This window comes from Hypanus sabinus, chromosome 5 (assembly GCF_030144855.1).
Source record: "Hypanus sabinus isolate sHypSab1 chromosome 5, sHypSab1.hap1, whole genome shotgun sequence".
Lineage (NCBI taxonomy): Eukaryota > Metazoa > Chordata > Chondrichthyes > Myliobatiformes > Dasyatidae > Hypanus > Hypanus sabinus.
This window is the reverse complement of record NC_082710.1, coordinates 147951144-147976611: the sequence shown is the minus strand read 5'-3', so window position 1 is coordinate 147976611 and position 25468 is coordinate 147951144. Positions and strand designations below refer to the sequence as shown.

At 41.7% G+C, this 25468-nt stretch overlaps 1 protein-coding gene across 2 annotated transcripts in view; it reads left to right on the top strand.

Moving 5' to 3' along the window:
• The window catches only part of tubgcp3 (tubulin gamma complex component 3), a 136234-nt gene that overhangs the window by 22229 nt on the left and 88537 nt on the right, over positions 1-25468 (top strand). For both annotated transcript variants that reach the window (XM_059970592.1, XM_059970593.1), the window contains exons 5-9: positions 3012-3226; positions 11795-11964; positions 20415-20533; positions 22943-23068; positions 23604-23672. In XM_059970592.1, coding sequence (XP_059826575.1) covers positions 3012-3226; positions 11795-11964; positions 20415-20533; positions 22943-23068; positions 23604-23672 — 699 coding nt within the window. The remainder of the gene's footprint in view (positions 1-3011; positions 3227-11794; positions 11965-20414; positions 20534-22942; positions 23069-23603; positions 23673-25468) is intronic.

Here is a 25468-nt window from a genome sequence, read left to right as displayed (position 1 = left end):
TTTTCATGTTTCTCCCAAGGTGCTACTTTTGTCTTTCAGTAATGTTAAAACTGTGACAACTCAATGTTCCAGTCTTGATTCATCTATTTTCTTTTGACGCTTAATACAGCTTCTTTGCTTTTCAATTCTGTCCTTATTGCAATGAATCAGAGCTCTGAATTTTATGGTTTTATTTGCTTGCATTAGTACTCTTAATGGTTGTTCTGTTCTTCAATCTCATTGGGTGCCTGCTTTGTTGCTGGTGGGTACATGTTCTAAAATATTCTTACTTGTCAATCTCTTGCTACTTTTGAAGGTTTATAGTGTATGCCTTTGTGTTGTGATACACAAATCTCAAAATTATACGTCTAATTTAGGCGCCCACATTATTTTTCCAAGTGGTGAACAACAGTAATCCTAGCACCAATACATGGAACACTGTTTCTTATAATTTCATACATTTGTTAAGATTAACTTTTATCTGGGGGTAACTAAAATAAGGAGCTTGTGCCCACGTGAAGTAGTTGACGAAAATAACAGAAACTAGACAATGATGTGAGGGAGAAAGGAAAAGAATGACGTGAAGTAAAGTGATAAAAGATTCCTGTGAAAACTTGACTAACAAACAGTCTGCTGGAGAAACTCAGTGGGCCAAGCAGCATGTATGGGGGAGGGGGTGAAGCACTTGTTGACATTTTGGGTCAAAACTCTGCATTATGGTTTTGACCCAAAACTTGACTTGGTTTCCATCCAAAACGTCAACAACCCCTTTCCACCTGCCCTCTAGAGATGCTGCTTGACTTGCTGAGTTTCCCCAGAAGGGTTTGTTTTGACCAGATTCCAGCATCTGGAGTCTTTTATGTCTCTCGCATAAAAACCTATTGAGCTACTCGGAACTCCATTAAAAAGAAAGTGAAGTGCCTTCAGTACATTTTACCATGCTCGTAATTAGTTATAATGTAGAATTAAGTAATATTTGGTAATCATTTGCAATGTACCAATCGGGTACAGGGGGGGGGGGTTAAATAGTAATGAGTTTGCATTTGTATGCATATTCAGGAGAAGTACTGAAAAACTGGAACACCTTCTGCTGGGAACAGAATTTGACACATGACCTTAAGGGAAAAATTCTCTAGTAGCTTCATTCATACATTGAAGATTGAGATCATAACTTGGATCAAATGTTTCCTTTGCAGCTGATCCTTCCAGATTCTTATGTCTTAAGAAAGGCAGAGGAAGAAGCTATCATGATTCTGAATATCAGTGTGGGATTGAACCTGTGGTAGGTCCAGGTTACTTGAGGAATTGGGAGGTTATGCTTGTAAAGTTCAGGACAACAGGTCTGGACTAGGGGCAAGAAGTTATTCCTTTTTTTTTGCTGAGTTTTGCTCTTCAATATTTAAGAGATGTCTGGGATAATTAAATTATTTTCTATGTCATGATTCAGTTTTGTGACGTATCTCCAGTTTGCCAACTTTTTGTTTGTGAAGTGATACTCTGGTGGAAAGGAGATGATAGAGATTGAGTGGCAAGGATGCAAAGGACGTACCACAACAGAGGCACTTGAATGCATGTGTCCAAAAATATAAGTGGCAGGGCATGTTGAGAAAGTGGTTCATAAATCAATCGGAATGACAATATTGTAATCGGAGGTGAAGAAGGCAAAAGGGAAACAGTATAGAACTGGATACCATCCACCAGTTGTGATTGCCGTGCTCATATTTATCATCCTTGGGCTCATGTGAGGCCCCTTGAGAGAGTGTAGAAAAGGCTTACTGAATGGTTCCAGGAATGAAGGACGTCAGTGGTAAGAGGGGAGCACAGGAATCTCAACCTGAAATGTCATCCGACCATTTCCTTCCCCAAATTCTGGCTCACCTCTTCTTCCAGCAATTTGTTTTTGTTTTAGTTTTTATTTCAGTGTTAAGATTATATCGGAGAAGCTGGTGTTCATGAACAAAAAGGGTTGAAAGGAGATTTGATGGAGCACTACAAAATCATGGAGACAAAAGAGACTGCAAATGTGGGAATCTGGATCAACAGACAAAAAGCTGAGAAGCTCGAGTGGATCAGGCAGTCTGTAGAGGAAAATGGATGATTGATATTTTAGGAAGCAGTGCAACTGAAGGTTGCTGCCATTTCTCACCTTGGTTGCTGCCTGACCACAGACTTCCTCCAGTTTGTGTGTTGCTCCATTATACGGTCATGACTGGATTGGTAAAGTTAAATAAAGACATTTCCCAATATTGAGTGGCTCCAGGAGTCAGGGAACAGATTTAAAGATACAAAGGCCACATGAAGCAACATTGTTTAATGCAGAGTACAATTGAATTATTGATCTTGCCGTTAGTCAATCACTTTAGAACGAGAATTGGAAAAGTAGTTGAGACAGAATAGTTTGTTGAGTTTTGGAGAAAGAACAAGAGGAAGAAAATTGGACTGGCCTGTTTTCCCTACTAGGAAACAGTTAAAATTGCTGGGCTTGATGACCACCAGCTATGTCATTCTGATTGATGTAACTTCTGCTTCGAAGCAACGTAAGTTTAGATGTTTGATGTTTTTATAGATTTAGAAATACAGAACGGTAACCAAATCTGCCCCAGTGAGCCCATTTATACCCATGTGACCAATTAATCTAACTAATCAGTACTACTTTGAGTGAAACTGGATCATCTGGAGGAAAGTCATGCTACCATGGGGAGAATGTACAAACTCCTTACAAACTGGTGGGTTTGAACTCTGGTCACTCTCAGTGGCATAGTCTGGCAGCATAGCAGTCAGTGCAAACGTGATACAATTGTAATGTAATAACTTGAAGGACAATGCAGACTGTTCAGTAGCTTTTTTGTCATTCCTGTTCTGCTATTGGGCTTTACAACTTAAGAGCTAAGTATCTGTCCATAAAACATCTTTGTATAGAATTTCAAGGAGTATTTTGTGTGGTAACACTTGTTCATTGAATTGGAGTTTGGCATTTTCTTTTGTAATATTCTAACTTCATTGTCTAAAGTTCTGTTATTGTGCTTTTTCAGGTAGCTAATTATGCGGCATTATTTGCGCAAGCATTACCAAGAGATGCTCATTCTACTCCTTACTACTACTCCAGACCACAGTCTCTTCCCCTGACTTATTCTGACAGGGCTGCTTCCTCTCAAAGTGTTGGCAGCATGGGAAGTAGTGGAGTTGGCAGCCTTAGTATTTATGGCTTAAATGGGCCAACACCAACCCCTCAGTCATTATTACCAGGGTAAGTAGTCTTCTTGTCTCTAGCCTGGAAGTGAACTCAGTGAGTTATTCTAAACTACTATGGAATTGTTTCTGAATGAAGCCATTTTACTTCTGTGTTCAGGCCAGTCAAAAACCTAGCTCTCCAGATTAATCCCACTTCAGTCTTATGTTTTGTAACTACAAACCATAAGAATTAATTAAAAGGAAAAAATGGGGAGTCGAACTTTGTTTTTACTTTAGGTGAGGCACGTTCGTATGATGTGGCAGCGTAGTAACGTAGGCCATTTATGTACTTTTATATATTAACCTGTAATGCATTATACAAACAGCAAAGAATGCTTAACCAATATATTTACAATATTACTTGAATATTACTGAAATATTAAATAGACAACACTCCTCCCTTTCAACTTGTATGCATATATACAGTACTGTGCTGAAGTCTTAGGCACATATATATAGCTAGGGTACTTAAGACTTTTGCATAGGACTGTGTTCGTGAATCTGGAGGGAGCAAAGGATGTTGCAAGGATGGAGTGCTGCAGGACGGATGTGGGACAGGTGGCACAGCGGGAGTGCCAGAGGCAGGAGGTGGTGTAGGTGCGGGCACACCCAGCCCTTTATGTATATACTTGTACATACTGTATAGTACAACTCCTTTATAGACGTCCACAGCATAGTAAAAAAAGATAAGTTGTCCCATTCAGGCCAAAAGATTTAATTGCTGTGGAGGATTTCTTACCCTTGTGTGATAATGCATTCCTAGACAAGGGGATAACTGCTTGGCAGGTGAGACATGTGGCTGTGAAACTTTCTCAGGTTCTGGGGCCTCCTCTGTGTTGTTGTAGGAGTTGACTCTGGGACTGCAGGAAGTGGTTCTGACAGCTGTGGCCACCATTCTTCTCTGACAATTCATTACTGATCCTAACTGATCAATGTATCATCTCCAGATGATGTCAGGCACAATCTTAACTGTGGAGAAGAGTGGTCCACTTCTGTCCTTAATCTATCCAAGTACTCACTTTTGAACACCTCTGTAGTCCCTTGCCAGGACTGCTTGTCCAGGAACGAAACATCGAACCTTTTTGTTTGAGGAGCCTTCAAATTGTCTCAGCTGTTTGTCCTGCATACTCCTTCTGAGACTGGGTTTGAGGAAATCTTAAATGTGAACACGAAGGATAACTCGGACAGTATAGATGATGACTCGTTGGTAGTGGACTGTGCTGCATTGTGATACGCAAGGAAACCGATGAGCTTCTGATTCATTGTCAGTGTAGTGTGTTCTGCCAACATTGCTCGCAGTGTTCTTCAGGCTCCTGACAGGCCTTTCCGCCAAGCCATTTGTCGTTGGGTGGTCGTCGTCTTTGGTTGTCCATAGAATTCCAATAATGACGTCCACTCCTTTAACGGTGAGATCTTCGATGACTATACAGTCCTATCCTGGACTCCCCAAGCTCTATTGCAGGTGGGACATGTATATGTGGTAGTAGTGGTGGCAACCATGGCTGCATTTCTCCTGGCTCTCTTCTGCTGTCTTCTGGTTGTTCTTTCCATCTCCAGAATACGAACCCCGTCCCTCCACAGCTGTTGCCAAGTGTGACGCTCAGCAGCAACATCCTCCAGGTCCTCAGGTCTGATCTTGCACTTCCTTAAAGCATTCTTCATCTGATCCTTATAGCGCTTCTTCGGCCCGCCAGCAGAGTGTCGACCATGATGTAGCTGGCTGTATAACACTCTGCAGGGTAGCCAGCATGGGGGGCATCCTTATCATGTGCCCCAGCCACTGCAGCTGACGCTAGGTGATCATGGCCTCGATACTTATGCAGTTGGTCTTTACAAGCATTTCAGTGCTTACCTGCTCACGCCAGGTAATTCCCAGGATGTGCTGAAGGCAGCTTATGTGGAAGCGCTCCAAGGACTTGACGTGACAGCTATAAGTTACCCAAGTTTCACAGCTATAAAGGAGGGTGGTGACACACACCGCTTGGTATACAGCGACCTTTGTGGAGGGACAAAGGCTCCTGTTCTGAAAGACTTTACGCCGAAGTCTCCCAAAGGCAGCTGATGCCTGTTTAATGTGGCTTGGATGTTGTTACGGTGCTGAGATAATATGTCTTATTCCATTCATTTTTAGGAATACAGGTGTTTCCCCCTCCCCCCACAAAGGTAGAGTGTTTATATGAAACTTCTCTTAAGCCAAAACGGCATAAAGTGAAGAACCGTTAATTTATATGGGAAAAATTTTCATAAAAGCAAAAATCCTCTTTGTAATGTGAAAACAGGTTACTAATGTAGTTCTTTTGTAAAAGCGAAGCGGTGTAAAGTGAACATTCGTAAAGCGGGGGACACCTGTAATTGAAACTGTTCCACACCAGACTGTGGTCTATTGTCACTGACTAAGTGTTCTGGAGCACCAGTCCTTGTGATGAGGTTTCTTAATACACCAGCAGTTTGCAAGGCTGTAGAAGATAATATTGGGAACACTCAGCTGCATCTACTTCTATCAAGTAATTTGTGCCTATGAATGGTCCAGCAAAGTCTACATGAACGCTCTGTCAGGGTAAGACAGGCTGTTGCTGGGGATGGAGAGGTGATGCTCTTGGTATCTTCTAGCATTGGCAACCCAAACACTACATGGCAAGATGCTCAGTCTGCTGATCCATCCACTAGACAAAGCTTAGAGCTAATACCTTCATTGTAACCACGTCTAGTTGATCACCAAGCTCTCAGCTTGGATGGTACATCCATTCTCAATCTCCACATAAAGCAACCTCTGTGAGGAAACTTGAGTTGCTGGTGCACATCCGGCCATTTTGAGTGGCATTGCAGACCTGAGACAGTGTGGATGTTTTTCTGGTTTCCCTTCGGATCATCTTTGCCATCATAAGAAGACTTCTGATTTGCATTAGGGAGAATATGTCAAGAGGAGTGTCCTTTCTCTTTAATAAATTTTTCCGGTAGTTCCTAGGGTAAACCAGGATAATGCATCAGCATTTCCATGATCAGATCATTCTCTTGAAATCTATCTCGTGATTGTGTCCTCCAAGAAATTGAGACCATCTCTGAATTCCCTTTGTGAATTGGAAATGGAGATTAGGGATTCCTGGTTGATGATCAGTACTGAGGTAAATGCTCTCCCATACAAGTACTGGTTGAAATGTTTTACACCTCAGAACTAGTTTCAAGGCCTCTCTATCAATCTGTGTGTAATTTTTCTCTAGCGGTAAGGCTACGTCATGCAAAGGCTGTGGGGCATTCACTTCTATCATTCATAACATGACATGACTGTACCTATATCATCATTACAGGCAAGCTTCACTGGACGACATGGATTGTAATGTATGAGTACAGTGTCTGACGTCACCATTTCCTTTTTGAAAGCCACCACACACTGCCCCTTGCCATTTCTTTCCGATATGTAGTAATGAGTTTAAGGGGTGGCCCACAGTAGCCAGGTTTGCCTGGAACCTGTTACAGTAATTGACAAATTCTAAGAAGGACCACAACTGTGACACATCCTTTGGCCTTGGGCTATCCACCATTGTTTGAATTTTCTCTGCACACTTGAGTAATCCTTGGGCATCAATGATGTGGCCATAATAAGTGATGCTTGTTTCAAGGAATTCACACCTGTTGCATTGTGCTCTGAGCCCATAATCTTCTAATCTTTTTAATAATGTTTTGAGATTTTGTCATCCTTACCAGTAACAATGAGGTCATTGAGGTAGCACTCAGTGCCTGGGCTGCCTTGCAGCACCAGTTCCATGGCTTTCTACTAGAGTACAGGTGCAGTTGCTAATCCAAAAATAAGCCTATTATAGCAATAAAGCCCGTTGTGAGTATTTGTGGTGAGAAACACTTTGGACTCTTCTTTCAATTCCATCTGTAGGTAGGCCTCAACTAAGTCCACTTTGCTGAATTGTTGCCCTCCAGAAAGGTTTGTGAGGATATCTTCTATCCTGGCAGAGGGTATTCATCTACTTTCAGTACTTAGATGGTGAGCCCAGTCTTCACAGATCCTGACAGACCCATTCTTTGCTGCTGGCTTTGCCTGTTGGCTCTACTGAACTTTGGGGGAAAAATCCTTCAGCCTCCATGCAATGTAGCTCACCAGTGTGGATAGTATAAGGAACTGGACAGGTTTTGCAAAACTTTTGCATTTACCCTTGATATGGTTGAGTTTTCCATTGTCATCCTTGAACACTGCTGTGACATAATCCTGTACCTTAATTCACTTTCAGTTGACTATTGCAGAGGATGTGGCATGCAAATAGTGGATGGATGTTCAGTCAAGTTGTAGTTGTCCCAGCCGCTCATGACCCCACAATGCTGGTCCTCTTGTTTTTACCACTTACAAGGCCAATGTGGCTGAGGTTGTTGTATTTCACTGTCATTCCCACAGTATAAGTTCTTAGTTGGATACAGTGCCTATAAAAAGTATTCACCACCCCCCCCCAGAAGTTTTCATGTTTTATTGTTTTACAACATTGAATCACACTGGATTTAATTTTTTTTTTGACACTGATCAACAGAAAAGGACTATTTTGTGTTAAAGTGAAAACAGATCTCTACAAAGTGATCTAAATTAGTTACAGATATAAAATACAAAATAATTGACAGCATAAGTATTTAACCCTCGTTAATATGACACACCAAATCATCACAGGTGCAGCCAGTTGGATTTAGAAGTCACATAATTAGTTAAATGGAGATCATTAATGTGCAGTCAAGCTGTTTCAATTGATTGTAGTAAAAATATATCTGGAAGGTCCAACTGCTGGTGAGTCAGTATCCCTGGCAAAAACTACACCATCAAGTCAAAAGAACACACCAAGCAACTCCATGAAAAGGTTATTGAAATACACAAGTCAGAAGACAAATACAAGAAAATATCCAAGTTGCTGAATATCCCCGGATTTGTTATGTCAGTCATCAAGAAATGGAAAGAATATGGCACAGGTGTAAATCTGGTTAGAGCAGGCCATCCTGAAAAACTGAGTGACCATGCAAGAAGGGTCCAGTAAGGGATGCCACCAGAGACCTGTGATAACTCTGGAGGAGTTACATTGACTGAGATGGGAGAGGCTGCGCATTCAACAACTGTTGCCCAAGTGCTTCACTAGTTGCAGCTTCATGGGAGTGTGGCAAAGAGAAAGCCACTGTTTGAAAAAAAACTCACATGAAATCTCAGCTAGAGTTTGCCAGAAGGCATGTGGGAGATTCTGAAGTCAGCTAGAAGAAGGCTCTATAGTCTTATGAAACCAAAATTGAGCTTTTTAGCCATCAAACTAAATGCTATGTTTGGTGTAAGCCAAACACTACACATCATCAAAAACTCACCATCCCTACCGTGAAGCATGGTGGTAGTTACATCATGCTGTGGGGATGCTTCGCTGCAGCAGGCCCTGGAAGGCTTGTGAAGGTAGAGGGTAAAGTTAATGTAGCAAGATACAGGGAAATCCTGGAGGAAAACCTGATGCAGTCTGCAAGACAGTTGCGATTGGGAAGTTTGTTTTCAAGCAAGACAATGATCCCAAGCATAAAGTCAGAGCTACACAGGGATGGGTTAAAAACAAAAAAAGTTAATGTCCTGGAATGGCCAAGTTAGAGTTCAGTCCTCAATCCAATTGAGAATTTGTAGCTGGATTTGGAAAGGGTTGTTCATTTGCGAAACCCATGTAATCTGACAGCTTGAGCAATTTTGTAAAGAACAGGGAAAAATTGCCATGTCCACACACTCAAGGCTGTAATTGGTGTCAAAGGTGATTCTATTAAATACTGACTTGAAGGGGGTGAGTAATTACGCAATCAATTATTTTGTGAATAATAATTATAATAAGTTTAGACCAATTTGTAGGGATTTGTTTTCACTTTGACAATAGTGATTCTTTTCTGTTGATCGGTGTCAAAAAGGCTAAAATTAGTCCACTGTGATTAAGCAATAAAACATGAAACTTCCAAGGTGGGGGATGAATACATTTTTTTATAGGCACTGTATCTGCAGGTTTCAGTTCAGTAACTTTGAAATCAATATAAAGAAGGAACTACTGGAGGGGGTACATCACTGGACCTCCTGGCTAAAGAAGTGGGCTAAGTGGTGGACGTAGCTGTAAGCACTTTTTCTATTAGTTTTAAAGTGGTTATGAAGTAGGGTTATAAATAAGTACAGGAAAAGAGCGTAGATTTTACTGTAGAGGAAGCCACCAAGGCTAAAGAAATGGGGGAAATGAGTGCTGTTGTCTTGGAGAACATTAATTAACAGGGAGAAGGTACTGGAGGCCTTAAAATGCTTTAAGGTGGATAAGTAACAGATTCTGACCTATTGCATTCTCAGACCTTGTGGGAAGCTAGAGAAGAAATTGCAGAGGCCCATACAGAGATGTTTCTTCATGTCTGGCCACAGATGAGGCTCTGGAGGTCTGGAGATCGGCTCATGTTCAAGTTCAAGTTTAATTGTCAGTCACCTGTACATGGATACCCATGAATACAGCTAATTGAAATAGCTGAGTTCATGAGTGTTGCAACAGTCTGCAGTCAAATACAATATACCTTGTCTTCTGCTGAGCAAACACTGGAGAGCAGCACCAACTCCAGCATGGACACCGCACCACACCACCTCCAGCACTCCAGTGGAGTGCCCTGACTCCAAAGCCTCTCGCCTGGGTGGCTGCAGTTAGGTGACACCACAGTTTGAGGCCTTGTCCTTGTTGTGACTGAGACCACGCAGCTCCCTCACTGTTTGTTTATAGAACAGTGAATCGGACTTGCAGTATTCCACATTACCAGTGTCCAACAGGAACTTGTGATTGCAAGAAAAGTGACTAAGATGATCAGTTGATGTTAGACTCCACAGCGACTTAGCGCACCAACTCCTCTCTGTCGCAGGCAGCAGCACAGTCCACATCCAGTCCAGCTCCTTCAGTTTCTTTTCTAATGAGCAACTTGCAGATGGGATAGATCTGCAGTACTTTTAAGTTCTTAATGTCCAGTGGCGTCTTACATTTGTAAAAAAAAACATGTTTAAAAAAGACAATAACACCTTTGGTTGGCCCTGTAGAACTTGCTGTATCCAAGCATGTCGCCATGTTTAAAAAAAGATAGCAAAAAGAAGCCAGACTGGGGAGTCTGACATCGGTGGTGGGCAAATTGTTGGAGGGGATCCTGAGGGACAGGATCTACCAATGTTTGGAAAGGCAGGTTCTGATTTGAGACAGTCAGCATGACTTGTGCATGGGGACAGCAAGGAAGGCTATCACAGCTTGCAGCAGGATCTGGACCAGCTGGAAAAATGGGCTAAAAAATAGCAGATGGAATTTAATGCAGACAAGTTTGAAATACTGCACTTTGGGAGGCCAAACAAGAGAAGGACTTGCACAATGAAAACTGGGGCACTAAGGAATGTTCTAGAACAGGGGTCTGGGAATACAGATCAATAATTCCTTGAAAGTGGTGTCATGGGTAGAAAGGGTTTTAAAGAGAGTGTTGACATGAAGAAGGCTTTTGGCTCAAAATGTCAACGTTTCCATGGATGCTGCCTGACCTGCTTGGCTCCTCTAGCATTTTTCTTGTGTTTATATTTGATATGTTATGTTGAAGTTGGAAAAGATATTGGTGAGGGCTACTTTGGAGGTTTGTGCTCATTTCTTGTCACTTGTCTACAAGAAAGATACCAATACGATTGAAAGAGTACAGAGAAAAGTTATCAGCATGTTGTTGCATCTTGACCTGAGTAATTGGTAATAGTTGAATAGGTTAGGACTTTATCCCCGGAGCATAGGAGAATGAGAAGATTGTGAGGGATATATATAGGGTAAGTACAAACAGGCTTTTTTCAGAGGGGTCGGGTGAGACTGGAACTAGAGGTCATGGGTTAAGGGTGAAAGGTGAAATGTTTAAGGGGAACATTGTTCAGTCAGGATGGTGAGAGGGTGGAATGAGCTGACAGCTGAGTTAAGCTGATGAGCCTGTTCCATGCTCTGTGACTTGAGTGACTGCAGATGATGGAGCCTGGAGCATCAATCTGCTGAAGGAACCCCGCGGTTAGGCAGCATCACTAAGAGGAAAGGCATACTTAACCTCTCAGGTCAGAATCTTTTATCAAGACTGCCAGTAAACAGCTTGTCAAAGTTGAATAGCTACTTACTGTTAATGTAATTTCTGTGCATTTCCCCCTCTTCCTTGTTGATCTTAACTGTCTTTCTCTAATTAATTTCCTTTTCTTTCTCCTCCCACCCCCACTATTTTGTCCCTCATCCCAGTTCATTATTTTTCTCCCATGCTCCTCTCTGCCCTTCCTTTTCCCACACTCAATTCCCAGTCTCTGAAATGGCATCAACATAAATACATTATTTATTTATTGATAGGTACAGCACAGTAACAGGTCTTTCTGGCTGAACAAGCTCATGCCACCAAATTATACCCATATGACCAATTAACATGTTACAATTATCGGTTGTTCACTGCAAGTGTTCTGCTGCCTTGATTATAGTGTATTTTAAGTTGCATATTAATTACTAGAAAATAACATTTTTAAATGTGGTCATATTGGAAAAAGTAACTTCTAATGCTTTTTTAAAATCTCACTCAGACAAACGTATCAAAGTACAGCAACAGCAGATGCAATGAGACAGCAGTTAGGATCGCGGCTTGCGTGGGCATTGTCTGCTGCTCAACCCTCATCATTATCTACCTCAAAAGGACTTCCAGGCTCAATGTCTCGGAATATGTCAAGGCTGAGACGTGAAGGTGATCTTGGCTGTAAGTACTCCAACTTCTTATGTAGGCAGCAGGTCAACATGGAAAATGTTTTTCCAACAACACGGACAAAATGCTGGCGGTTCTCAGTAGGCTACGCAGCTTCTATTAAAGAGAGTAAACAGTCAACGTTTTGGGCTGAGACCCTTCATTAGGACTGCTGAATTCCTCCAACATTTTTGTGTGTTGCTTTGGATTTCCACCATCTGCAGATTTACTTGTGTTTATGTTTTCAGAATCCTTCTATAGATTATCGCTGCTGTTGCGGAAAGTTTCTATGTGCACATTGGTTGCTATGTTTCCTATATCATATCAACTGGGACCATTTAATTGAATGTACACTTCCACTGGGGTTGGTTTCAGGGTGTTTGGCTTTTGTGGCCAGTGTGAGTTGTAGCTGGCGAGGTGGTGTGGCAAACTTGCTATGGGCATTTCAGCAAGTGGAAGAAATTTTAATTTTTGTGTGATATGTCTCGATTGCTGTTTGATGGTGTAATTCTACTTGTACTGTGGTCATACTACATAATTTGTTCACATTTGATTTAATTAGATCTCCATTTCATGCCTTTTACAAGATATTAGTAACCTCCATCTTGTTCAGCTTTGCTTTTTTAAATGCAGTAGATTCCAGTTAATTGGGATAGATCATGGCCTGTATATTTTGGCTGAGTTAAGCGTCTGTCTCAATTAGGTATAAATTAGTTTAAAAAGGTATAAAAAGACAAATTACTGTTTAACTGAGTAACAGATTATGTATTTAAGTGGAATTCAGAACAAATTAGAACACCACCAATACTACTAGTGCTTGGCCATCGTATTCGACGATGAAAGGAAACCCATGTGGGAGAGTTTAAAGTGGGAAAGCCATTGTTAAAGTGGAAGTCTTGGTCTAATGGTATAAGTAATCATCACAACTGGGGTCTTCCTTGGTTACAGTGGATAACCACATCTTCTTCTGTGCCCCATCCTGCCCTTCACTCTCCATGGTGCAACATAGAACTGCCTTCCTGGCTGTTGGGTCTCGCTGTAGATCTTTTCTGCTTAGTCTGCAGGAGCTGACATAGCATGCTAGGACAGGAATGTCCCCATCACACCCGGGTATCTGACCCACCAGCTCCCCTCAACTGGTTTAGCCTGCCTGCCAAAGCACTGTACTGGGGTTCGGCCACTGTCACATGCAAACAGCTACTTGGAGTCACTGGTGAGAGCTGAGTAGCCAGTGGGAACCAAAGGTAGCATTCAAGACCTTCAAATTATTCATAACTTGTTGAAGTAGTGAAATCATTTCATTTTCACTCCCTGCATTTCCAAGCCTGAATACTTGAAACCACACTGAGCAGAACAATTCTGTATTGTCTCGCTGCTTATTTCTTACCAACCATCAAAGACAAAAATCTCTGCTTTTTAAACATAAACAAGTGCAACTGATGCTAGTTAGAAACTGCTTGGTAATAGTCTCCTGTCCCTATTAAGTGCCATTGTGTCCCAATTCAACAAAAGGAATCCCAACTATTTTCTCTTATTTTGCATTCTTCAATTGTCACAAATAAGTGGCTGCCCCATTAACCAATGATCCAATTAATTGGAATCCATTAAGTTTTTTTCCATGCAGAATTGATGAATTAATCAGCTTTAGCACAAGCCTCCCAATGTTAGAAACATCAAAAAACTACAGCACAGTACAGGCCCTTCGGCCCACAATGCTGGTGAAACATGTACTTACTTCAGAAATTACCTAGGGTTACCCATTGCCTTCTATTTTTCTAAGCTCCATGTACCTATCCAGGAGTCTCTTCAAAGATGTATCCACCTCCACCACCATTGCCGGCCGTCCATTACACCACTCACCACTCTCTGTGTAAAAAAAAACACAACAACAACAACAACTTACCCCCGACATCTCCTCTGTACCTACTTCCAAGCACCTTAAACCTATGCCCTCTTGTGCTAGCCATTTCAGCCCTGGGAAAAAGCCTCTGACTGTCCACACAATCAGAGCCTCTCATCATCTTATACACCTCTATCAGGTCACCTCTCATCCTCCATCACTCCAAAGAGAAAAGGCCAAGTTCATTCAACCTATTCTCGTAAGGCATGCTCCCCAATCCAGGCAACATCCTTGTAAATCTCCTCTGCACCCTTTCTATGGCTTCTACATCCTTCCTGTAGTGAGTTGACCAGAAATGAGCACAGTACTCCATGGGGTCCGACCAGGGTCCCAGCTGCAACATTACCTCTTGGGTCTTAAACTCGGTCCTATGGTTGATGAAGGCCAATGCACTGTATGCCTTCTTAAGCACAGAGTCAACCTGTATACGGACTCACACCCCAAGATCCCTCTGATCCTCCACACTGCTAAGAGCGTTACTATTAATACTATGTTCTGCTATCATATTTGACCTACCAAAATGAACCACCTCACACTTATCTAGGTTGAACTCCATCTGCCACTTCTTAACCCAGTTTTGCATCCTATCGATGTCCCACTGTAAACTCTGACAGCCCTCCACTATCCAAAACACCACTAACCCTTGTGTCATCAGCAAATTTACTAACCCATCCCTCCACTTCCTTATCCAGGTCATTTATAAAAATCACCAAGAGTAGGGGTCCCAGAACAGATAGCTGTGGCACACCACTGGTCACCGACCTCCATGCAGAATACGACCTGTCTACAACCACTTTTTGCCTTCTGTGGGCAAGCCAGTTCTGGATCCACAAAGCAAGGCCCCCTTGGATCCCATGCCTCCTTGCTTTCTCAATAAGTCTTGCATGGGGTACCTTATCATCTCACACTTGTTCTGATTGAACACCTTTGACAACCCTTCTCACTATCTAAAGCAAAGCCATCTGCAAACTTAATCTGCCCTCCTACACTTTCATTCTAGTTATTTATGTATACTGTACCCGTTCCATTCTCCATCCTAAATACAAGATTCTGGGGTATCTTATCAAATGCCTTTTTGAAATTCATATACATTACACCTGCTGCTCTATCTTCATCTATGTGTTTAGTCACAATCTCAAAAAATTCCATTTAGCTCATAAGCCATGACCTGCCTTTGACGATTCCCAATCATATTATGCCTCTCCAAATGTTCATAAAGACTCACTGGTCTATAATTTCCTGGGCTATCTCTACTCCCTTTCTTGAATAAGGGAACAGCATCTGCAACCCTACAATCCTCCAGAACCTTCCCCATCCCCATTGATGATGCAAAGATCATTGCTAGAGGGTCAGCAATCTCCTCCCTCGCTTCCCACAGTAGCCTGGGGTACATATCGGCCAGTCCCGGTGACTCATCCAACTTGATGCTTTCCAAAAGTTCCAGCACATCTTCTTTCTTAATGTCTATATGCCCATGCTTTTCAATTTGCTGTAAGTCATCCCTACAATCGCCAGGATCCTTTTCTGTAGTGAATACTGAAGCAAAGTATTATTAAGTACCTCAGCTACCTCCTCTGGTTCCATACAAACTTTTCCACTGTCACATTTGATTGGTCCTATTCTCTCACATCTTGTCTTGTCCTCTTGCTCTTCACATACTTGTAGAATGCCTTGGGGTTTTCTTTACTCCTGCTCGCCAAGGCCTTCTCATGGTGCTTCTGGCTCTCCTTGTTTCATTCTTAAGCTCCTGCTTGCTAGCCTTATAATCTTCTAGGTCTCTATCATTAAATAGCTTTTTGAACCTTTCATAAGCTTTTCTTGACTAGATTTTCAACAGACTTTGTACTCTACAGTTCCTATACCCTACCATCCTTTCCCTGTCTCATTGGAACGTACCTATGTGGAACGCAACACAAATATCACCTGAACATTTGCCACATTTATTCTGTACATTTCCCTGACAACATCTGTTCCCAGTTTATGCTTCCAAGTTCCTGCCTGATAGCTTCATATATCCCCTTTCTCCAATTAGACACTTTCCTCACTTGCTGTTCCTATCCCTCTCTAATGCTCTGGTTAAGGAGATAGAATTATGATCACTATCTCCAAAATGCTCTTCCAATCAGAGACCTGACACCGGACCAGATTCATTTCCCATTACCAGATCAAGTACAGCCTCTCCTTTTGTAGGCTTAATTACATATTGTCAGGAAACTTTCCTCAACACACCTAACAAAGTCCACCCCTTGCTCTAGGGAGATGCTAATCAATATTTGGGAAATTAAAATCTCCCACCATGACAACCCTGTTATTATTACACCTTTCCAGAATCTGCCTCCCTATCTGCTCTTCGATGTCCCTGCTGGTCAAGGAATTCTTTCCTTACTCCATCCCCTGAAGGCATGAGGCATGAGGCATGAGTTCCCAGCCCAGTGTCTGAGCACTTTCAGAGTTCTAAGACATGACATTACCAGTACCTGGGCAAGTGTTTCCCCGTGCCTTATGGGCTTCAGGATTTTATTGGCCAAGCAGTGAAAGTGCTTAATGGCCATCAGCAGAAAGGAATAAGGAAATGCTTGAAATGGACAACAGGTTGAGCAGTAGAGAGAAAGAGTTGATATTAAACAAGAGTTTTATGGTCTAATGGTCTATGGCAGGGTTTTCCAATTAGTTTTCCACAAGGGCCAAATTATGTCATGCATGCCAAGGGCCAAAATGTCCAGGGTTTTTTCCATTGCGCTAGTAAGCTGTTTATGGGCAGATGTTGTTGTTGCTGTTGTTGTTATTATTATTATTATTAATATTATTTATTATTATTATTATTATTATTATTATTAGTGGTAGTAGTAGTAATTTAGGCCTGGGATTCTCAAAACCTGTGTTGTGGGTCACAGAAGAAAAAAAAATGCATTCTTGTAACAAAATAAGTCCAAATCCGACCATTTAATTATGACAATTGTCAGCTGTCGCATTGAGAACTCATCTGGGACTTAAAACAAACACACACACACACACACACAAGTCTTCACCACTTCTCTTCTACACAGAGTTTTAGTGGTACTGCCTTTTCCACTGTTTCTGTTCTCTCATTTAATCTATTTGTTCCTTTTAATTAAGCTGTGTGGCATTTGAAGTATGAAGTGTAGCTATAAATGAAATTATCAGTATTACTGGTGTTGTAATATTATTATACCACAATAAGATTGACAAATAGACAAAAATAAATTGATTCACTCACCAATCAGTGAGAGAAGTGACAGCGATGGGATGAGGCCATCCTTCTGATGTCGGGCCTGTATTCTGTGGTGGTGATCCTGAGGTACTGGCCAAGATGTGCATTGGAGAGTCTGTTTCTGTCCTGGTTCTTGATAGAGTTCATTGAAGAAAACGATGACTCACGTATGTACATGGAGGGGAACAATGTGAGTAGGTCATTGCAATAGCTCTCGTGTTTTTGAATTGAGCTTGGGGAACCACGTTGATCCAAAAGTCGCTCACCCCAACGTCCTTGTGCTGTGCTTTGAGCAAATCAGATGTTCCCATTTCCAAGACCTCCATCTGAAGAGTTGCCTCATCTATGGAAAGCACCAGCGTCTTGGCCTCTGCAGTCCACTGGCCATCAGCCGAAACGCAGAACGGCTGTCTCAGGAAGAGGGGGATGTCACCTGAGAGTTTAGGGGAGCTTTCAAATCGTTCCCTGAAGTTTTCTGCCAAGTTTGTCACGAAATCCTTCATCACTGGAATCCTCCCACAATTTGTCCTTCTCGCAATGCTCCTGCAGACATGGAAAGTGCAACTTTCTCCCATGAATGTCTCTCTCCAAAAGGTTCAGTTTTGACCAGGAAGCAGTAGGTTGCACGCTAGCGCTCTAGGTCAAGTGTACGGTGTGGGATGAGGTTAAGATAAATTGGAGCAGCACGTGCTTTATTTACATGTTATGGCAGGTGAGTTCACATAAGTGCCAATGGGTTGGCACGGTCCAGACATTTGGTTCTGGTGGCCTGCGGTCCACCTATTGGGGTTGTCTAGTCTATGGCCTAGACAGAGTGGACATGGAGAGGATGTTACCTATAGTGGGGGAGAGCATGGACTAGGACCAGAGGGCACAGCATCAGAATAGAAGGGTGTCTCTTCAGAACAGGGATGAGGAGTATCTTTAGCTAGAGGTTGGTGAATCTGTGAAATTCATTGCAGATGGCTGTGGAGGCCAAGTCAATGGATACATTTTAAGTGGAGGAGGGTGATAGGTTCCTAATTAATAAGGGAATCAAAGGCTATGGGGAGAAGATGGGAGAGTGGTGTTGAGAGGGATTGTATCCATGATGGAATGGTGGAGCAGACTTGATGGGCTGAATGATCTAATTCTTCACCTGTGCAAATCCCTGTAGCATCTGGTGACTCTGTGATGTTTCAGAGACCGACAACAGAGCATCTTTCAAGAGGGTGAACCCTTGCAAGGTGTCAGGCCCTGATGGTGTACCTGGGGTAGGCTCTGAAAATCTGTGCCAATCAACTGGCAGGAGAGTTCAAGGACAATTTCATTCTCTCACTGCTGCAGTCAAGGAGTCAAATGGTTCTGTTTAATATCAGAGAATGTGTACAGTATGCAGCCTGAAATACTTGTCCTTGCAGACATCCACAAAAAAACAGGAGTCCAAAAGAATGAATGACAGAAAAATGTTGGAACTCCAAAGAAAGCCCCCTCTCCCCCCCCCCCTTCTGTCCACAACCAGCAGCAGGCATCAACGCATCAACCTCAGCCCTCCCACCTTGCTTTCAAAGGGCAACAATCATACCTTTGCCCAGGAAGAACAGGGTGAACTGTCGCCCAGTGGCATCTTTTGTGATGAAGTCCTTTGGCAGGTTGGTTATGGCTAGAATCAGCTTCTATCTAAGGAAGGACCTGGACCTATTGCAATTTGCCTGTCACTGCAATAGGTCTGCAGTGGATGCAGTCTCACTGGCTCTCTGCTTGGCCTTGGATTGCCTGAACAAAAGTAATACATATATCAGGCTACTGTTTACAGCTTGGCATTCAACACAATCATACCCTCAGTCCTAATCCAAAACCTGGGCCTCCGTACCTCCCTCTGCAACTGGCTCCTCAACTTTTTCATTGGGATACCATAGTCTGTGTGGATGGGAAATAACATCTCCACCTTGTTGACAATTAACACTGGTGTACCTCAAGGATACGTGCTTAGCCTACTGCTCTACTGTCTCTACATTCACAACTGATTAGGCACAGCTCAAACGGCATCAACGCTATTGTTGGCAGAATTTCGGATGTTGCCAAGAAGGCGTATGGAGTGAGGTAAATCAGTGGTTAAGTGGTGTCGCAGCAATTACCTTGCACACAACGTCAGTGAGACCAAGAAGGAATTGATTGCTGGCTTTAGGAAGTGGAAGTCAAGGGAACACACAACAGCCCTCATCGAGGGATCAGAAGTGGAAGGGTACCAGTTTCAAGTTCCTGGGTGTCAACATCTGTGATTCTGACCCCAGCATGTTGATGTAATTACAAAGAGGCTGTATTTCATTAGGAGCTCGAGGAGAATTTGTGTGTTACCAAGGACATTTTCAAATTCCTACGGATGTACCATGGAGAGTATTTCAACTGGTTGCATTGCCGTCTGGCATGGAGGGACCACTGCACAGGATCGGAAAATGCTGCAGAAAGTTGGTAACTCAACCAGCTTCATGGGCACTAGCCTCCCCAGCATCGAGGACCCCTTGAAAAGGCGATGCCTCAAAAAGTTGACATTCATCGTTAAGGACCCACATTACTCAGGAAATGCCCTCTTCTCATAACTACCATCAGGGAGGAGGTACAGGAACCTGAAAACACAGACTCAGTGTTGCAGGACCAGCTTCCTCCCCTCCACCATTAGATTTCTGAATGGACAATGAACCCAGGAACATTACCAATTTTTAAAAATCTCTTTTTGCACTACTTATTTAATTTAAATATATGTGTGTGTACATCTTACTGTAACTTATTGTTTTTATTATTGTACATTGCAGTGTGTAGTGCTACCTGAAAACAACATATTCCGGTAATATGAAACCTGATTCTGACTCTGAAGTCTTGTGGTTTTATTTCAGGTTGATGATCTTATTCATTATGAAGGTTATCAACCTAAAATATTAATACTGTTTCTATCTCCACAGAGGCTGCCTTTATTGGTGTTCCTTTCCAACACATTCTGCTCTTCCTAGCGTTTTTGTTTTTATAACATAGGAAAGAAACAGGTTGCACATGTTCTAAGGCGAGCTCTAAAGTATTTTGGCTGGGTATTTGTAATTTCAGTCTGTACTGCGTAGTGCAAAATGCTGACAGCTCTCTGCCATGTATGCTGAGGTGATAATGTTTTTTATAGATAGAATACGTGCTGTTCTGAATACGGCACTGCAGGGTAATGGATTTCAGAAATATCAAACAGTTGCCCATGGCCATGTGCTGCTTCTGTGCTCTATATAGCATCTTTTAGTTTCACTGTTGACATAGCCTGTTAAAGGAGAGCAAGTTAAAGGCAAGATACTGATGTGAAGTTTTATTTTTCAGCATCTTCAGAAGTAACAGAGGTCGCACTGGTCAGAGATATTCTTTATGTCTTCCAGGGAATTGATGGCAAATGTATCAAAATGTGTAATTCTGAAAACTGCTATAAAATTGATTCCAAGGTAATTCTCTTTCAATGACTGGAATTAAAAATAAATTCTTGCATGTGATCTCCTCTGATCCCTTTATTTCACATAATCCTCTGTGTTAAAGAGCAGAATTCAGTATCAAATGTAGTGAAAGCCTTCATTCCAAAACACTGAGGCATTGTGTAAGTGAATGTCAATGTCCTGAAAATTCAGTGAGCAATTAGATTGTTTCCTCATGCTACCACAAAGCAGAAAAAACGGCTTTCACCATCCCCTGGGCAGTTTTTTCCAAATTTCAGTCACCCTCTTAGTGAAAAATTCTTCCTCCCTGCCTGTTGTGATTATGTAACGATAAAGTCTATAATTCAAACGTTCTTTGAAATATCCTGAAAATATGAAGTTTCTGATATATTTTCTGCTGATGACCTGTCTCCAAGAGAAGTGTGATAACTCAGCTTGATGTAGCTTGGTTTTGGTTGTGGCTGGTATCCTTCTGGTGGTGTAGTGATTGTGAAAGGCTGGAAATTCAGGATTAATTTAATATTTTGAATAGCGTTTAGTTTGATAAGGGCAATCATCTGGCTTTAGCATGTGCATGGTATTAATTTTAGAAACAAGGTATTGACCAGACACTAAATAAATAAATGTTATTGAAGCTTCCATTTGCTGTCAGTACAGTGATATAAACACTTTTTCTGAGGAGGACTTGTTTGAGAGTTGAGCAGTCAGCAATACTTCTGCTGTCAGTACAAAGGAGAATAATTGGTGAGATATTATTTCATAGTATTTCCACGATGTCTGTTGGTCAAGGTGTACTTTTACGGTAAATTTACTTAAACCTTTGATAAAGTGTTTAAAGTTCACAAATTGGAACAGTAGAAGCTGCTTGGCTAAAAAGAGTGGGAGAGAAATGAATATCCCCTAGTTAATCATATTGCAGTGGTCTCCAATTCTGTGATGTTACCATGTTTTATATTATTGATTGTACCGTGGTTATTGCAGGTATTTCAGGAGCATGGATACCTGTTTGTTAACGAGTGGTAGAGTATTGGCATTGGTCCAATTATTCTCCAAATCAGTGAGCGATCTATAGGTTGTAATGGGTGGAGAAGTGGTGGTCAGATTGCACTAGAGGAACGTGGTGGTGAGATATTAAAAAGTAAGTTCTATTTGTGTTTCTGCCAATTGGTGAGGTAGCTGGTTTCCAGTTTTTCAGTTTACACTGATGGATTTAAAGGTCTACACTGATGCACTTAGGCACTAAGGGTTCAGACGACGAGACGATGAGTGATGCAGATCTGGACAATGAGTGCATTAACTACTGTATTCTGTGCCAGTGGTAACCCCTTTGCTCTTTGTGTCAGTTTGGCACCAATATTTACTGTGTTCCTGTTGGTAATAGTTTGCCAGTCAGTGAGATTCTGTCTGAGTATTTGGACTTGAGTCATTATATTATTTGGTGGTGTTGGAGGCATGCTTAGTCGTGTTTTGTGAGTTGTCTCATAAATTGTATGTTGGCCTTTGTACAAAATCTTTTGGCTAGGCAATAATGGACAAGATGGTGGCTGAGGAGTGGATGCTTAGATGCAGTCTTAGCATCCTTTGCTCCCAGGTATGATTTATCAGGATCCTTTCAGCTGCCCCTCACTGAATCCGAAACCCAAAAGTCACACCAGTTCTCCCTGACTATTGCAGTTAGTTATAATAATGATTGTCTGCATGGAACAGTTGGTAAGGATCTCACAGTTGAAGCAGAAGTGAACTCTTGAAATCTCATCTATCAATGTGCACAAAGCCAGGTTACTCTTGATCACTGACCCATTTACTTGCTGTGGATTTGCTATCCAGTTCTACTCCCATGTTAAGACTAAGCTGTATGGGATATGGGTCTTTGCACTTTTGTCTGTTAAGAAGCATTGAAGTACAGGTCCGAAAGTGTGGAAGGTGTCTGATGCTTCCTGGCTGGGAAGTTGGTGCTTCAAAATATGGATACCTCGACACTCCAAACTAAGTTATTGGAATATCAGGGCGGATCCCAGGAAAATGGGCGGAAGGATCTGTTTTTGTGCTGTAGTGCTCTATTACTCTGAGAATAATTCATCTGTTGTCTTTCCCAGAAATTGCATTGTTTTGTATTAGCATCAGGATTAGTGAGGCACTATTATAACTCAGGGAGTCGGAGTTCAGAGTTCAATCCCAGTGTCAGTAAGGAATTTGTATGTCCTCCCTACGGATTGCGTGGATTTTCTCCGGGTGCTCTGGCATGTCCCCACATTCCAGTGACATACCAGTTAGTAGGTCAATTGGTCATTGTAAATTGTTCTACGATTCAGCTAGGCTTAAATCGGGGGTTGCTGGGCAGCATGGCTCAAATGGCCAGAAGGGACTCTTCCATTCTGTATCTGTAAATAACTTAAAAATTCAATCTTTTCCTCCTTTCAGCTGGGAATATCAAAATCTCTGAGAGATACAGTGAGTAGATTAGCAGAACTTGGATGGCTTCATAACAAAATAAGGAAATACACGGACCAGAGATGTTTAGATCGTGCCTTTGGCCTTGTGGGGCAGGTATGTTGTATTCATTTTACTGTATCTACAGTATATCTGAACAGAAATTTGATCCCAGAAAGAGGTCACAAATTAAGGAAACATTCCTTGGGTATCCAACTCTCCCAGCATATTTTCTAGGTCCTTGTCACCTTGTCAGAACACTGTCCTATTCTATTCTCCTTAACCCTGAAATGGCTTGAGCTATTAGAAGCTCAATGACTGTGTCTGGTAAATTATTCATCTTTGGAAGTAAATTCTTTATGAGATCAGTATTAAGTGTTCATTTCTTTAATTTATGTGCCCTTCTGGATGTTAGTGTGTTTTTTTAAAATTATCTGTGTAGTTACAACAAGAATTTTTGGTGGCTCATTCTAAAAATACTAGATTTTCTTTCTGAAACACATGTGGGTTTAAACACATTGAAATTTTTTCTTGTGCACCTAAATACTCTCTCTCATTAATTACATCAATAATGTAAAGCATATTGTTTATTTGAAGAAAAGTGAGATCATGGGTAATCTATTTTACCCTCTTTTTAATTTCCTTCCTTCAGAGTTTTTGTGCTTCCTTGCATCAGGAGCTGAAGGAATATTACAGGTTACTTTCTGTTTTACATTCCCAGGTAAGTCACTTTACAGTTCTCACATTTACCCAGTTACTGGTTTCTCAAAACCACTTCCTCCCATCTCTAATAGTCCTTACTTGTGGGTGGATGCTGTATGCAGTTGCTCTTGTGGGTGCGTCACAATATTCCTGTCCACTATTGGAACTTCAGGCTCTGTTTTATTGTTTTCTGTTTGTCCTTTTATTTTCTAGCTTGTTTGGTTTTATAAGATCAGTGAATTGATTATTTTATTTTGTTGGTAGAAGTAGAACATGCATTTAGTTCTTTACCTTGATGTTCACTCTGCGGACAGAATTATTAACCTTACTGGTAAAGATCTATAAGGGTTACACAGCCAGTTTTTAAAGATCTTCAGTAAGTTGAAGGCAGGTATTGGATTGGGTTGAACTTGGTTGTTTGTGGATGATTGTCTGTGTAACTGGTTTATGTACATAGTTTAAATAAGCCATACTTTGAGCCAGATGGCACTTTGAACTTGCCTTTATTGTTACATGGCCCTAGTACACCGTTCTAATGCAGGGTCAACCATTCCTTCACCCACAGATGTTGCCTGACCTTCTGAGTTCTTCCACTAGTTTGTTCTCACTTATAAATTGTTAGCACTCTCTGTTGACATGAAGGATTTGTTCATTTCCATCCTAATCAGTTTTATTGCTTTCTTAACTACATGGATTCTTGTACACTGTGGTTCTCTTTCAACTGCTGTTCCTCAGATACCTGGACGAAAGTCTAGCTTTCACAGCATCAAGCTGGACAGTGAGGCTCAATGAAAAGGTTTTCATTGTTTAGTAGGAGACCTGGCCATATCTTACAATGCTCATGAACAGTTTACCCAGCAGGAGTGTTTGGGGGTGGGGGGGGGGGGGGATGGAAGCCATGCCTGTTTCTCCTCCTCGTTACCCAACAGGAAATATTCATTGGCTACCTCCGTGACTCTCTAGGATTGAGAATTCTAGAGTTAGGACCCTCCGAGAAAAGAAATTCTTTCTTATCTCCAACTTAAATTGGTGATCCAAGGTTTATAGATATCTCCAATAGGGAAAATAACCTTCACCATCCACCCTGTGTATCACAGAAACGTAGAAAACCTACAGCACAATACAGGCCCTTCGGCCCACAAAGCTGTGCCAGACCTTAGAACCACCTAGGCTTTATCCATAGCCTTCTATTTTTCTAAGCTCCATGTAGTTATCCAGGAGTCTCTGTCGTTTCCACCTCCGCCACCAACATCAGCAGCCCATTCCATGCACTCGATCACTTTCTGCGTAAAAAAAAACTTACCCTGACATCTCCTCTTTGAAATCTTAAATGCTCTGATAAGGTAACCTCTTATTCAACTGATTTGTAACAGGAATATTCATTATTGACTTCATTGTTAATGTAAGAGGTATGAAATAAATATTTTCAAGAATTAGCAATGTCATAGTCTTTTTGGAATAAGGTGACAAAGGTACAGAGTGTTACCAGGAGAAGTAGGCGACCTGAGGAAAATCTTTGGGCGGATGGGGCTCATCATCCATTGTTGGCAGCTATCTAGGAGAAGGAAAACTGACCTGAAACCTACAGACAGCCATACTTTATTGATCTCGAGAGAAATTGGGATTCATTATAGTCGCACCAACCAAGAATAGTGTAGAAATATAGCAATATAAAGCCATAAATAATTAAATAATAATAACTAAATTATTCCAAGTGGAAATAAGTCCAGGACCTCTGCTGCTTTGCAGCTATACCCACTGATGGGGAAGGCCTTGGAAGTAAACCCTTTAGAAAAATTTGAAATTGGACTCCCA